The sequence below is a fragment of the Capra hircus genome, chromosome 14 (genome assembly GCF_001704415.2).
Source record: "Capra hircus breed San Clemente chromosome 14, ASM170441v1, whole genome shotgun sequence".
NCBI lineage: Eukaryota > Metazoa > Chordata > Mammalia > Artiodactyla > Bovidae > Capra > Capra hircus.
In genome coordinates, this window is record NC_030821.1 from 38,767,025 (window position 1) to 38,783,172 (window position 16,148).

General features: G+C 39.6%; 1 protein-coding gene across 4 annotated transcripts in view; it reads left to right on the forward strand.

Annotated features, from left to right (window-relative positions):
• Positions 1 to 16,148, forward strand: part of TPD52 (tumor protein D52) — a 130,181-nt gene that overhangs the window by 80,427 nt on the left and 33,606 nt on the right. For all 4 annotated transcript variants that reach the window (XM_018058381.1, XM_013969272.2, XM_013969273.2 and 1 more), the window contains exon 2: positions 9,843 to 9,958. In XM_018058381.1, the coding sequence (XP_017913870.1) occupies positions 9,843 to 9,958 (116 nt within the window). The remainder of the gene's footprint in view (positions 1 to 9,842; positions 9,959 to 16,148) is intronic.

The following is a 16,148-nucleotide window of genomic DNA, read 5'->3' on the forward strand; positions in this document are numbered from 1 at the left end:
TGAGGTACCAGGAAAGCCCTCAAGTGCAGACTTTGAAGGGGAAACATTTTTATCTTGTCATCTTTGTGGGTATGACCACTAAAGATATTTTGACCTATGTGGTTTTTCTTTTATTTTTTGTGTGTCTTTAGGTTAAAAAACGGGAAACTCATATTTCTTCTTATATGTGCTTAAAGAAAATACCAGAGGCTGATGTTTCTTATTCCTACTCTTGAAGCTGTCGTTGCCTCTTTAAGGCTGTGTAAAGCGAAAGCGAAGTCGCTCAGTCGTGTCTGACTCTTTGCGACCCCATGGACTGTAGACTATGAGGTTCCTCCGTCCATGGGATTCTCCAGGCAAGAATACTGGAATGGGTTGCCGTTTGTAGGAGAGGTGTATATACAGTTTTACTTCCCAGAGAAGCTTCTATAGCTTGATTATGCTCTTACAAATTCTCTTGGGTACAGAGTGTTAACATTCAGACTTCTGGAGCAGGTATCTTAGACTCCTCTTACTTCTGGCAACCTCTCCCCTCCTGACTGACTGTTCTTGGGGACAGCTGGTGTTATATTCCTGCTCCGTTATCATCGGCTCCCCACCTATTTGACCATGGTGTGTTTGCTGTGTACACGCCTCTGTCACATGACGGTAGGGGCCCTGCTCCGAATGGTAACAATCTTCGGATAGATTATGCATTAGACAGAGTTGTATTTCTACAGAAAGTGACATTTTTAAATAAGAAAACCTTTTTAGGTGAGAACAGTGAAGTGGGGAATAAAATATATAAAATAATAAGAGAGGCAAGGTAGACTGTGATGGGAAACTGGGTTCTTATATCTGACTTCACGAGGTTGTTGTTGTCCTTGCTTAGTCGCTGAGTCCAGTCCAATTCTCTGTGATCCCATGTACTGTAGCCTGCCAGGCTTCTCTGTCCATGAGATTTCCCAGGCATGATTACTGGAGTGGGCTGCCATTTCCTGACTCCAGAGGGTGCTTTCCTGCAATTCATTTATTCAGATAGTTATGTTGAGAATCTCCAGGCACTCTGCACCACATTCTGTGTGGGGCTGAAGCTGCAGGATCAGAGCACAGTGCTTGGGTCAAAAACTGCCCAGCCAGCTCTTTCCGAAGTACAGTAGACAATACACAGAGGGCGTTATGCCCAGAGTGGGCCCAGGCCACCAGGGCCAGAGAATTCCTCCAGGAGCAGGAGAGCTTTCCTGATCCTTTATTGAAATGAGTGGGACTTGGAAATAAGGAGAGGGTTTCAGGAAGAGAAACTAACATACGCAGAGACATAAAAACAGGAGAGCATGATCCTGAAAGAGAAGGTGAAGGTGGTCTTACAACATTGCGAGTGTGATTAATGCCACTGACTTTCGTGCTTAAACAATGGTTGTGGGGGGAGCGGAAGGGACAGTTAAGGACTTTGGGAAGGTCATGTACACACTGCTCTATTTAAAATAGATAACCAACAAAAACCTGTTGTATAGCACAGGGAACTCTGCTCAATGTTATGTGGCAGCCTGGATGGGAGGAGGGTTTGGGGAAGAATGGATCCATATGTATGTATGGCTGAGTCCCTTCACTGTTCACCTGAAACTATCACAGTGTTGTTAATTGGCTGTACCCCAATACACAATGTTTTTGTTGTTTAAAAAATTAAATTATTAACAGATGGTTAAGATGGTAAATGGTATGCTATATATTTTACCATAATAAAAAAATTGGGAAAAATAACGTGGGAAGCCATTTACTTTATCTTACCCTTTGTGTTAATACATTCCTTAAAAAAAAAAAAAATCAGTAAAACATGATTCCCTAGAGGAACTGCAGTTTGGACGATGCAATGAGAGCCTCGAGTGGCAATGAGGACAGGAGCAGGAAGTGGAGTCGGTGGGCTCCAGATTGTCAGGAGCAGTGAGCTTTCCTAGGGGGTGGGCAGCCATACAGGAATTGAAGGCAAGGAGTGCCCTAGTCTGAGACACGTTTCAGACAGCGCACTCTGGTGGCAGGATAGTGATTGGAGTGGAGGAGACAGCAACCAACGCGGAGCTTTGGGGCAAGAATCTATAAGCAAAGCATGGTGACAGCCTGCGTGGGGTGGGATCAGAGGTGGGGCGTGAAGTGGGCTTGCAGAGAGGGAGATGGAGCCACATCTCAGGGAGGCAGGAAGAAAACCTAGGGAGGGCGAGGGGGCGGGGAGGGGTCAGGGGACCAGAGACTTCTGAGTGAGGTTCAGTCTGGGCAGCTTGGAGCTGTCCCATGAGATCCTGATGGAGAGCTGTCCTTAGCTGAAGGGGGACGAGGGGCTTGGAGAGTGATGGGAGGTGAGGAAGTGAGCCCTGTGGGGCAAGCTTCATGGCAGAGAAGAGGAGAGGAAGTAGCCAGGATGACTTGTAGGACCAGGAAAGTAAGTCACAGCAGGTACTCATCAAACATTGAGTATGTGCCCACCTTTTATTTCATGACCCTTTAAAACATTCTTATAAAAACCCAGAGAGCTAGATGGTATTATTTCCTTTTTATTTTTTAAACAGGTAATGGGTTTGGGGTTCAGTTTCCTGGGGCTCAGTTCTTTGGGGCTACCATGACGAAGTGCTCCAGACTGAGGGGCTTAAAATGACAGAAATATATTACCTCTGTTGGCGGGGCCATGCTCCCTCTGACACCTGCAGGGAAATCTTTCCTTGCCTCTTCCTAGCTTCCTGCTGGTAACGCCTGTCTTTTTTAAATTTTTTACAGTTTATTTATTTTGGCTGTGCTGCGTCTCGCTGTTGCTTGGGCTTTTCCTTAGCAGCAGGGAGTGGGTGGCTACTCTCTCACTGCGGTGCACGAGCTGCTCATTGCGGTGGCTTCTCTCCTTGTGGAGCACGGGCTCTCGCTGCGGTGTGTGAGCTGCTCATTGCGGTGGCTTCTCTCCTTGTGGAGCACGGGCTCTGGGGCATGCGGGCTTCAGCAGTTGTGGCGGGTGGGCTCCGTAGTTGGGACTCCCAGCCTCTAGAGCACAGGCTCCATAGTTGTGGTGCGAGGGCTTAGTTGCTCGGCAGCATGTGTGATCTTCCTGGACCAGAGATCTGTGTAGATCCTGGACCTACGCCTCCTGCATTGGCAGATAGATTCTTTATCACTGAGTCACCAGGGAAGCCCCCTGGCTTGCTTTGGCTGGCGCTACATCCCTCCAGTCTCTGCCCGGCCGCATCACACCGGGTGCTCCCTCTGTCTCTGTGTGCTCTGGATCTTTACACAGTGTTCTCTCCGGGTCACTGATCCAAACTTCCTTTTACTTGTAGGGACACCAGCCATTGGGTTAGAGCCCACTCCACCCTCCAGCCCAGTATGATGTCATCTTGATTACACCTGCAAAGACCCTGTTGCCAAATAAAAACACATCGTTATGGGTCCTGGGAGTTGGAAGCAGAATATATCTTTTTTTGGGGCAGATGCAAGTCAACCCACAACGTCATCTGATTTTAAAAATCTCTGCCCTGTGTTTCCTATGTTTACACAATGAAGTGTTTGAATTTAAATGATCCAAAATTATTTTCAGATTTAAAATTGTGTGAAGATGATTGTAAAAGTTTTAAGTAACAATCATAGAAAGGCTTGAAGGGGAACAGTTGACTTTAACTGGAAAAAAATCAAAGATGAAGAACTGGATGGAAGAGAGAACTGCTTAGGTGAGGGGTTCCATTCTGGGGTGGCCTGGGCTGCACCTAAACTACACTGAGCAGAGAGGTACCCACCAAGCTCTCAGTTCTGGCTTAGCTTTAATGGTAGGTTCTAAATTTTTATTTAAAAAACTAGTTTCTTCCCTGGTTGAAATTTTAGGAAATAAGTGGCAAATGGATGGCTATGCATGGGGCATAGGGAGGGGAGGAGAGAAAAGAGAAACTTACTTTGAACAAATCTTTAACGAATAAGCCAGTTCCAATGAACTATTTACAAACATTTGCTTTATTCTGGGTGCTGCGAGTCCTGAGGTGTAAAGATAAGGGTGTGACATTAGGACCTTGTATTCTAGGTTTGCACATTTAGAGGCAGGTGATAAACAATGATACCACAAGGACCACTTAGCCAGTTGGTTGTACAATGATCTCCAGTAAGAAGACATAAAACGTAGAAGAAAACATTGTGTCTTGGGACTTAAAGGAGCGCTCCTCCTGGTTCGTCTCCATTGCTTTCTTGGGAGTGGATCTCCCAACAGTTTGCCTGTGCATAGAGTCCAGGCTCTTCTCCCCAGGTGAAATTCTTTAGGGTGATCCCAAGTGTGCAGTTGAAGACAGGTTGTCAATCTGTTTGCACAGCTAGAAGAATTATTAAGCAGGTGGCTGAAATGGTAATAACCTGACAGAACAAATTATCACCAATTTGCAGTCACTTGGGCTCAGTGTTGGCCTGTGACTTTCAAGCCAGGCATCCCCTTGTGTTCTCACAGCCTCAATGAAGTGAAAAGCCCTCTGCTTCCAGTTCTCCTCTGACCTGCTCTTTGTCTTCCCAGCCCTTTGGAATTTCTCTAAGAAAAATATACACGAAGGAACAAGAATTTAGAGTCAGAAAGACCCGTGTTTGAATTTCTGCAACTCTGGGCACATTACCGAACCTCAGAGGGGCTTAGTTTCCTAATGGGAATAAATACTACAAATACTACTTGTCTCATTGGGTGATGGTTGTAAGAGTTTGTGTGTGTTTTAGATAACGTGTAAATGTTTAAATCTTGTCACAGTGGCTAGTGTATTAGACCTCAAAAAATATGTCATATTTTCTCCTGCTTATTCCGTCTTTTAAAAATAGATCTCTGTCAGACTCTGAGGAGAAGCATTAAAATTAATGATCGAATACAAATTTTTTGAATTATTCAGTTTTCAGTTATCTTTAGAGAGTTTCCATTTCCCAACTTCTATGTTATGAATGAGAATTTCTCAAATGCCGGATTCTACCTCTGCAATATATACTCTCAACCCTCCCCCCTTTTCTAAACTTTTTATTTTATGCTGGAGTACAGTTAACAATGTTGTGTTAGTTTCAGAAATACAGCAAACTGATTTAGTTACATATATTCTTTTCTAAATTCTTTTCCCATTTATGTTGTTACATAATACCAAGCAGAGTTCCCTGTTCTATATAGTATGTCCTGATTGGTTATCCAGTTATATACTCTTACTGAACATGTACAAAATAGGATAGATAATACCTAGAAATTCATTTAAGGCAAAATTTGGATTCCCAGGCTTGGTGAAAATATGGTCAGAAATGATGAAAAGACGGCTTTTGATCTGTTCTACATTTTTATTTATTACTGGTTCTAGGTATCTTCCACGTCTGACCTTCAGCCCCCTACTTTTGTCTTGATTTGTGTTTTGTACAATCAGTGATTTAAAGCATATGCTTTCAGTTAAAATGTTCAGGTTCACAATTCTGTCCACCATGTATTCAGGTATGTTGCCATGGGGAAGTTATTTAACCTCTGTAAGCTTCAGTTTCCTCATCTGTAAATGGTGATGGTGATCCTTGTCTCACAAGTGTTACACGTAAATGATGTAATGTATTAGAACCACTTAACTCAAATTTTGGAGAAGGCAATGGCAACTCACTCCAGCGTTCTTGCCTGGAAAATCCCATGGACGGAGGAGCCTGGTAGGCTGCAGTCCACGGGGTCACTGAGGGTCGGACACGACTGAGCGACTTCACTTTCACTTTTCACTTTCATGCATTGGAGAAGGAAATGGCAACCCACTCCAATGTTCTTGCTTGGAGAATCCCAGGGACAGGGGAGCCTGGTGGGCTGCCGTCTATGGGGTTGCACAGAGTCGGACATGACTGAATCAACTTAGCAGCAGCAGCAGCTCAAATTTGGATTAAGTAAAATGCACTTTGTGGCAGTGGCTGTGGTTATTAATAATTTTCCTAAGTCATGATTGTTGGATTTTTTCAGATGATTTTGGTATCTTTCTTTCTGTTCTTCCTTCATGTCCTTAATTTCCAGTTTTTTCTCTAGTTGACGATCATAAAACAAACCTCATCTTTAAATTTTAATATTGATAATTTGCTGCCACCTACAGGCTAATGTGAAAAAAACAGATTTGTAATTACTAGCTTCCTTAGACTGTGAACATAAAATCTCAAGGTCATTTTGGTAGTCCCAAAGCTAACTGTGGACAATCCCAGAAACCCGTTTCCTGAGACACTTATTTTCCCTGGTAGCTCAACTAAATTCTTGATTAGTATTAATAGAATCATCTTAGATTATTTTTGGAATTGGATAGTTACTCATAAAGCATTATTAGATATAATTATTACTATTATCATCCTCATCATCAGATATTGCATCTTCCTTCATAAGCAGATTTACAAAATAGTGTTTATTAAAAAGCGCGAAAAAGTCTTTGTTATTTAAGGTAAGTTTAGCGCCTTAGTTGGGCTTTGTTGCATCCTAGCGAACTTGAGACGTCTGAGCAAAACGTTAAAAATAAAATTAAGAATGTTTATACTGAACTCTGTCGTGGTACTTACTCCCTTGCCTTGTACGATTGCTGCCTGTATGCTTCTCTTCCATTCTCCTGCTTAAGCTTCTTTTTCTAATAACCTGCTACATGGTCCATCCTCAGTGGTTTCTTTTTCTTTTTTTGACTGCATCGTGAGTCTTGTGAGCTCCTAATTCCCTGATCAGAGGTTGAAACCAGGCCCTCAGTAGTGAGAGCACAGAGTCCTAACTTCTGGACCACCAGGGAGTTCCCTCCTCTGTGGTTTCTGACTGTACATAGTACAGCATCTTGGCACAGTCTGATTTGGCTCAAGCTTCCAGTGCCAGATAGCAGGGGATGGGTCCAGTAAGGTTTATGTGCTAACTATGGGGTTGAATTTTGCCTTGAAAATAACGGAACCACTAAAGGATCCACTTTAAGCTGGAGAGTGACATGATAAGATTTTGATCATGACTTGGGCAATCCGTTTGCAAATGTGTTGGAGGGACCTGCAGAAGCAACTATTCATTGAGCCTTTCCACCCACTGATTGTACCTGTCACATATCGTTTCTGCATGAGAGGACTTAATCATATCCTATTCACCACTCCAGTTTTTGAACTGTTTTATTTGTATTACTTTTATGCCTTTAACAATTCTGTAAACATCTTTCAGGTAGGCACTGTTATGCTATTGATTGTTGTCATTTTAATTATCAACTGCTATTGTGCAGTGAATATACAATAGACCAGGAGCAAGTGTCTTTGTACCTTTTACTCAGTCTACGTATGGACATATGAATACTTCTGGGCTTGCCATGGTGCTTGCTGCTTGTTGAACAGCAGGCTTGTTCTTTCTCCTTCATCCCTGCCCGCCTGCTAAGTCTGTCATCTGCTGCCTGGCATCTTACTCTGGGCGGATGCCACATTGCCGCTATGGTTGAGCTAGCCCTTCCCAGAAGGGGATGTGGGGGCTGGTGTGATTACTGTAATGCTCACTGGCGGAAAGAGGCGAAGAGCAGGAAGAGGAGGAGACCTTTCCCTGGTTCCCTCTTCAAAAAAGCCTTTGCCATGGGACTTCCCTCCTGGTCCAGTGGCCAAGACTTCGTCTTCCAATGCAAGAGGTACAGGTTCAATCCCTGGTCGGGGAGCTGGGATACCACATGCCTCATGGCTAGAGGACCAAAACATAAAACAGAAGCAGTATTGTAACAAAATCAATAAAGACTTAAAAAAAAAAAAAAGCTGTTGCCAGAGGAGACTGAAAATCCCAAACCATGGAAACAGATGGCAAAACAGTGACTACAGAAAGGTGATCGAGACCTTGTTTCTGGTGTAAAATTTAAGGGGGCATCAAAAAGCTCTGCAGTCCAGATAAGTATTATGTTAATGCATTATATTAAGAAATTTAAAAATGGAAGAAATTCATGATGAACAAGGGCTTCCCCTGTGGCTCAGCAAGAAAGAATCTGCCTGCAGTGCAGGAGATGAGGGTTTGATCCCTGGGTCCAAAAGATCTGGAGGAGGGCACAGCAACCCACTACAGTATTCTTGCCTGGAGAATCCCATGGACAGAGGAGCCTGGCGGGCCACAGTCCCTGGGGTCACAAAGAGTCAGATGTGACTAAGCATCCGTGCATGATGAACAAAATACTAACATTTTAAATAAAGACAAGATCTGGAACAGTGCTATGATAGCCACTCTTGGAACCTAAGGAAAAAGGAAAAATCAGCCATACTGAGCCTATCTGTTTAAGAATTTGATATTTTGTTCATCGTGGATTCTTTGAATTAACTTTGATTTTTAAAATAATGTTACATTAAAATATTAAAATTATTTATATTGAATTAACTGCCCTCATAAATTCTGCACCTAAGGTTCAGGGGCCTCACTGAACTTGCCCTTAGCCTTGTACTTGGTTGGTTGGGCAGAAGAAGGGGGAGTTGCTAAGAGTCAGGTGCCTCCCTGGCTGCCCTCTGGAAATACAGAATTCTTCCTGGTGGGTGGGTAGACACTGGCAGTTATTTCAGGGCAGTGGGTGTGGCAGGATTAGTCTTAAATAATGTAGAAAGCTTTTATATGGGTGTTGGTCATTTCTCTGAATATATTGTGTTTGCCAAAAAGTTCATTTAGATTGTTCTATAAGATGTTACAGAAAAACTTGGATGAACTTTTTGGCCAACCCTAGATAAATTAGGAGCTTCCCTGGTGGCTCAGTGGTAAAGAATCTGCCTGCCAGTGCAAGAGACTCGAGTTCAAGCCCTGGATTGGGAAGGTCCCCTGGAGTAGGAAATGGCAGCCCACTCCAGTATTTTTGCCTGGAAAATGCTCTGGACAGAGGAGCCTGGCAGGCTGCAGTCCCTGGAATTTCAAATAGTAGGATATGATTTGGTGACTTAGCACGTGTGCATATAAATTAGGATTTTATTCTAAAGGGTTATCTGGATGAGGCATATTTTTTTAAATTTTATATTTTAAACTTTTTCTTTTGTGTTGGGGTGCAACCGATTAACAGTGTTGTGATAGTTTCAGGTGAACAGGGAAGGGACTCAGTCATACATATATATATCCATTCTCCCCCAAACTCCCCTCTCATCCAGGCTGCCATATAACATTGAGTAGAATTCCATGTGCTATACAGTAGGCCCTTGTTGTTTATCCATTTTAAATAAAGCAGTGTGTACATGTACATCCCAAACTCCCTAATTATCCTTCTCCCTTTTCCTTCCCTCTGGCAACCATAAGCTTGTTCATGAAATTTGAGTGGATGAGTGCGTGCATGCTAAGTCATTTCAGTCATGTCCGACTCTTTGTGACCCTATGGACTGTAGCCAGCCAGACTCCTCTGTCCATGGAATTCTCTTGCCTGGAGTGGATGAGACATATTTTTAAAAAGTTACAAGAAGGTGTCTCCTTCTTCCACTAGGGAAAGAAATGGAATACACTTTCTTCAGGCGGTTCTTCACTGAGGCTATAAGAGTTGAATATGATTAGTAGAGGAAGCTAAAGACATTTACAGCCTCCTTCTGTGAATATTAATCATGCTGATTTACTAGTTAAGCATTTAAAGTCTTGGCAAGATCTCATTCTTGGCCTCTTAACTCTTCTGCTTTGCAGTAAGTATATTGTGACTGGAGAAATGAACAGAAGCTGAGAGAATGCTGTATTTTCTAAATTCCAGTTTTGAAAGAGTGTAATTTGGTGGGTTTTAGCAGTTAGCTCATCAGTGTTGTTTTTTTTTTTTGTCCTTTCCTAGGAGAGCCAGGCCTTTTGAAGGCAGAAAGATGAGATATGGCTCTTACCTCACTGGCTTCCTCCTGGCTGGGGCTGTGAAGGAGTCCAAAGGAGAATTTTACTTCGCTTTCATACTTACAGACTTTTTTTTTTTGTCTTCAACAAGGTCTGCTGAGAACAGACCCAGTACCTGAGGAAGGAGAAGATGTTGCTGCCACAATTGGTGCCACCGAGACTCTGTCAGAAGAGGAGCGAGAGGAGCTGAGAAGAGAGCTTGCAAAGGTAAAGGAGCCATCCTCTGGAGCTTCGTTTTGCGCTTAAAATATGTCACCATTTGTTTTCCTAAAGTACCTGGTGATATTGTATAGTCAGTTTCAGGGGAGAGAAAGCAATGTGTGTTTACTCACCCTAGAGAGCTTGAGTGAGGAGGAGGAAATGGGAACATAAGAGACCAGTTGGTTTTTAATATGAGGAAGGGTATTTATGGGTAAAGTAGGTCTGAGAAGTGGAGGGTGAAGTTGGAAATGGATGAGAGTTACTAGTGAATGTCTTCTAAGTGACCTCACTAGCCCTGATGCACTTGGCTTTCAATTGCTCTGGTGACTTCTTTCTACCTTTGGCAATGTTGTGGATAGAAGCTCTTTGATTTTCTTTCCATTCCTCACTCTCTCCCTTCCTCTTTAAAATAGTTTTTAAAAAATCAGCCATTTCAAAGTGTACAGCTGAGTAGCATTTAGCAAACTCACAATGTTGTGCAGCTATCATTTCTATCCAGACATTTTCATCACGTCCAAGGGAGACCCCATACTCACTAAGCTGGCATGCCCATTCTTCCTCCCTCATTCCCTGGCAACAACTAATTGCTTTCCATCTCTATGGATTTACCTGTTCTGGATATTTCATTTCAATGCAGTCACATAGCATGTAATTTCTGGCATCTGACTTGTTTCATTTAGCATAATATTTTCGAGGTTCATCCTTGTTGAGCTTGTATTGGTACTTCACTGCTTTTTAATGGCTGAATAATATTCTCTTGTATGTATCTATTATATTTTGTTTGTCCATCTGTTGAGCGGATATTTGGGTGGTTTCCACCTTTTAACTATTGTAGATACTGAGCTAAGGAATATTTGTGTAAAAGTACTCGTTTGAATACCCATTTCCAATTCCTTTGGGATATACCCAGAAGTAGAATTGCTCATCACCTGGTAATTCCATGTTTAACTTTTATTTTCCAGAATTGCCAAGCTGTTTTCACAGCAGGGTTGCCGTTTTACATTCCATCACCAGCTTCTCTACATCCTTGCCACATTTTTTATTTTCTGTCTTTTTGATTATAGCTACCTTAGTGACTGTAAAATGGTATTTTGTTGTGCTTTTGGTTTGTATTTCACTAATGAATAAGATATTGAGCACCTTTTCATGGGTATATTAGTCATTTACATACCTTTTTTGGAGAAAGTCTATTCAAATCCTTTCCCACATTTTTAAAACATTATTTGTCTTTTTGTTGTTGAGGTATAAGAGCTTTTTATATATTTGAAAACTAGATCCTTTATCAGATATATTAATTGCAAATATTTTCTCCCATTCTATACATTGTCTTTTCACTTTCTTCATACTGTCTTAATGCACAAAAGTTTTAAATTCTGTGATGAAGTCCATTTTTTTTTTCTTTAGTTGCTCACCCTTTTAGCATTATATCTAAGGATCCATTTACAAAACTAGATCATAAAGATTTACACAATATTTTCTTTTAAAGCTTATATTTAAGCTTGTGGTCCACTGAGTTAATTTTTATATATCACTTGTGGTAGGGTTCAATTTCATTCCTTCACAGGTGAAGGTTTTTTAGTACCATTCATTGAAGAGACTATCAGTGAATGCTCTTGGCATCCTTATCAAAAATCAGTTCATGTATATGTAAAGGTTTATTTCTGGATTCTCAGTTCTGATATATTCATCTATATGTCTGTCCTCCTTAGAGTACCACACTCTTGATTACTATAGCTTTGTAGTAAGTTTTAAAATCAAGAAGTATGACCTTTTCACCTTTTTCTCCTTTGTCAAAATTGTTGTTTAAAGTCTCATGCAATTCTATATTAATTTTTAGGATCTACACTTCTACCCACACACAAAAAAAATGCCATTGGGATTTAGATAGGTTATTACTGAATCTGAGGATTGATTTGGGGGAGTATTATCTTATTACAATACAATTAAGATTGTAATCATCTTAACAATATTAAATCTCACAATCCATGAACATGGAGTGTCTTTCTACTTATTTAGGTCTTCTCTAGCTTAGCAATGTTTTGTAGTTTTCAGGGCACAAGTCTTATACTTCCTTAGTTACCCTTATTTTGAAGTTGTTCTTATTCTTTTGATGTGATTATAAACAGAATTTTCCTAATTTACTTTTAGATTTCTCATTGCTACTGTGTAGAAATATTAATACAACTGAAGTTTGCATATTAATCTTGTGCAGCATTGCTGAACTTGCCTATTAGCTCTATTAAATTTTTTGTGAATTATTTAAGAATTTTCTCTATATAACATAATGTTATCTGCAGTCAAAAGTAGTTTTACTCTTCCTTTCCATTTTAGTTGGCTTTTATTTATTTTTCTTCTCTATTGCTCTGGCTGAAACCTCCAGTACTATGTTGAATGACAGTGGTGAAAGTGGGCATCCTTGTCTTGTTTCTAATCTTAGGGGAAATACTTTCAGTCTTTCATCATTCAGTGTGATGGTAACTCTTGGTTTTTATAAATACACTTATTCATATTAAGGTAGTTCCCTTCTATTCATTGTTTGTTCAGTATTTTTATCATGAAAGGGTCCTGGATTTTGTCAAATGCTTTTCTTCACCTATTAAGATGATCGTGTATTTTTTCCCTTCATTCTATTAATATGGTATATTACATTAATTGATTTTCATATTTTGCATCATCCTTACATTCCTAGAATAAATTTCACTTTATCCTAGGTGTATGTATTCTAGGCCTTGATGTATAATCCTTTTCATATGGTTTTGGATTTGGTCTGCTGGTATTTTACTAAGTATTTTTGCACCTATTTCATGAGAGATCCACTTGCAATTTTTTTTTTTCTTGTATCTTTGTCTGCTTTTTGTATCATGGTAGTGGCTGGCCTCTTGGAATGAGTTAGGAAGTTTTCCATTCTCTTTTGTGGAAGAATTTGAGAAGGATTGGCTTAAATTCTTCTTTAAGTGTTTAGTAGAATTCACCAATGAAGCCTTCTTGTTTTGGACTTTTATTTGTTGGAAAATTTTAAATTATGCATTCAATCTTTTATGTGTTATAAGTCTGTTCAGACATCTATTTTTTCTTGGCCAGTTTCAGTCATTTGTGAATTTCTAGGAATTCATTCATTTCATTTAGGTTATCTAGTTTATTGGCATATAATTGTTCATAATATTCTTTTACAGTCTTTTTATTTCTATAAGGTTGGTAGTGTCACCACTTTCATTTTTGAGTTTAGTTATTTGCATCTTCCTTTTTTTTTACCTTCTGTCAGTCTAACTAGAGGTTTGCCAGTTGCGTTGATCTTTCTAAAGAACAGCTTTTGATTTCATTGATTTTTCACTATTGGTTTTCTGTTCTTTCTTCTGTTTATCTTTAATCTTTAATTCCTTTCTTTTTGTTAGCTTTGGTTTAGTTTGCTCTTCTTTTCCTAGTTCTGTAAGAGTGTACAGTTAGGTTATCAATTTGAAATATTCTTTTTTAATGTAGGCATTTACAGCTATAAATTTCCCTCTGAGCACTATTCTTACTACATCTCATAAGATTTAATGTGTTGTGTGTTTGTTTTCATTTGTCTCAAAGTATTTTCTAATTTCTTTTTGATTTCTTCTTTGACCCATTGGTGGCTTAAGAGTATGTTGTTTAACTGGATAAATTTATAAACTTTCTAGTTTTCGTTTTGTTTCTGGTTTCTAGATTTATTCCATTATGGTTGGTCAAGATATTTTGTATGATTCTAAATTTATTGAGATTTGTTTTGTTGCCTAATGATATGCTTTGTCCTGGAGAATGTTTCATGTACATTTGAAAAGAAGGTGTATTCTATTGTTTTGGGGGTGAAGTGTTCTGTTTATAGTTGGTTTATCGTGTTCAGATCTCCTGTTTCCTTGTTTGTTCTATCTACCTCTTTACATCAGATTTTATAAACTAGGTGGGGATAGGATGGGTAAGGCAAATTGGTGATAAGCCCTATCAGGAGAGTAAGAATGAAAAATACAGAGTATTTGGTATTAGTACATGCCTAATACTGTTATTTTGAAAAGAGAAAACAAAAGTACTTTTTACACAAGTTGCACATGTTGATCGTAAAAACAAGAAACACTGAAGAAAAGCAAAATTACCTTTACAGCATAAAAGTTTTAGATTATCTGTTTCCAGACTTTTTTCTATGTATGTATTGCTATAACATTTCAGTATTTTAAGAAGACATCAGAATACACGTTTATAACTTTTCTTCACTTAATTGAATATCAAAAAAGAATTTGTGGCAGTAAATAATCTTCTACAATTTCATTTTAAATTGGTGCAGAATAGCCTGTTTTTTTAATTGCTGCAAGCCCATTTTTAATTAATGGGCATATCATTTAATTAATGGGCATAACATTTCAGTTACTTCCTTTTTTTGCTATTATAAACAGTATTTTGATGGAGATACATATAATCCTTTAGGCACCTCTTTAATTAGTTATTTTTTAAAATTCTGTTCCTTTTGGTTGTGCTGGGTCTTTGTTGCTTTGCTTGGGCTTTCTCTAGGTGCAGTGAGTAGGGGCTCCTCTTTGTTGTGGTGCTTGGGCTGTTGACTGCGGGGGCTTCTGTTGTTGCAGAGCACAGGTTCTAGGCACACTGGCTTCAGCGGTTGCAGTGCACGAGCTTAGTTGCTCTGTAGCACGTGGAATCTTCCCATACAAGGAACCGAACCTATGTCCCCTGCATTGGCAGGCACATTCCTATCCACTGTGCCACCAGGGAAGTCCTTTAATTAGTTATTTAGAATAAATTCCTAGAAGTATTAATAGAATCCCTGGGCCTACTGGGTGTTAAGCACACAGTCATTACCGTGTACTCCAACAAGGCCAAAACACTAGCCAGAAGATTTCTCATAGTATGTGAGAGAACAGTTTTTCCAAATCCTTGCAGCCCTCAGTATAATTATTTCATTATCAATGATATTAACTTAATAGTAATAGCAACCAATATTCACAGACTATTGCTGCATGGCAGGCACACACTACTTGCTGGGTGGCTGAACTCTTCACAGTCATTTTCTCATTAATCCTTGTAACAGTGTTATGAGGCAGGTATTACTATTTTTATGGTTTGATGGAGGAGGAAACAGAGATCTAAATCTCCCAATGGATTATGTAATGTTATTTAACAAGTTATCAGACATGTGCTATGTGAACACTTTCTCCCATTCTGTCAGTTTTCCTTTTCACTCCTTGAAGCACACAAGTTTTTAATTTTGAGGAAGTTGAATTTGTTTTTCCTTTAGTGACTTGTGCTTTAGTTGTTACTTGTCAGAAACCATTGCCTAATCCAAAATTATGAAGATTAAGGTCAAAGGTCTTACATTACAACATTGGGTCTTGTGTCCAGGTCCTCATGAACTCTGATGCATGTGCTTACTTTTTTATTTGTGTAGGATTTATACTCGATCAGAAATTTATACAATTTTTATGAAAACTCCGTGAGATATGGCAGATATATTACTTTACATGCTTGTGTGCTATGTCTCTTCAGTTATATCCAACTCTTTGCAGCCCTATGAACTTTAGCCTGCCAGGCTCCTCTGTCCATGAGATTCTCCAGGCAAGAATATTGGAGAGGGTTGCCATTCCCTTCTTCAGGGGATCTTCCTGACACAGGGATCGAACCTGAATCTCCTGTGCCTCCTCTATCACAGGCAGATTCTTTACCCCTGAGCCACCATGGAAGCCCATACTCTTACTTTACCTCCCATCATATATAGATTATGCCGTCATAATAAAATATGGTAATAATGATCCCAATAATTAGATGTAATAAAATCATTTACATTTAAAACATAATTTTCTGCTTTTTATGTTAGAGTTACTGCTTGAAATAGTTATAGGAATTAAGAGATAAAAATCTCCTCCATCCATTTTTTATTTAACTTCTTTTTGAGATGTAATTTACATCAAATTTCATTCTTTTAATGTGTACAGTATATTGAACATTCACAAGTTTATACAAGTATCAGTACTATCTAATTCTAAAACATTTCCTCACCCCCAAAAGAAATCCTTTTCCTGCCAGTGTTCACCCCAATCCTCCCTCCCCCAGTCCCTGGCAACCACTAATTCACTTTCTGTTTCCATAGATTTGCCTGTTCAGGGCATTTCTTATACTTTGAATCAAACAACACATGGTCTTTTGTGACAGGCTTCTTTCATTTAATATAATGTTT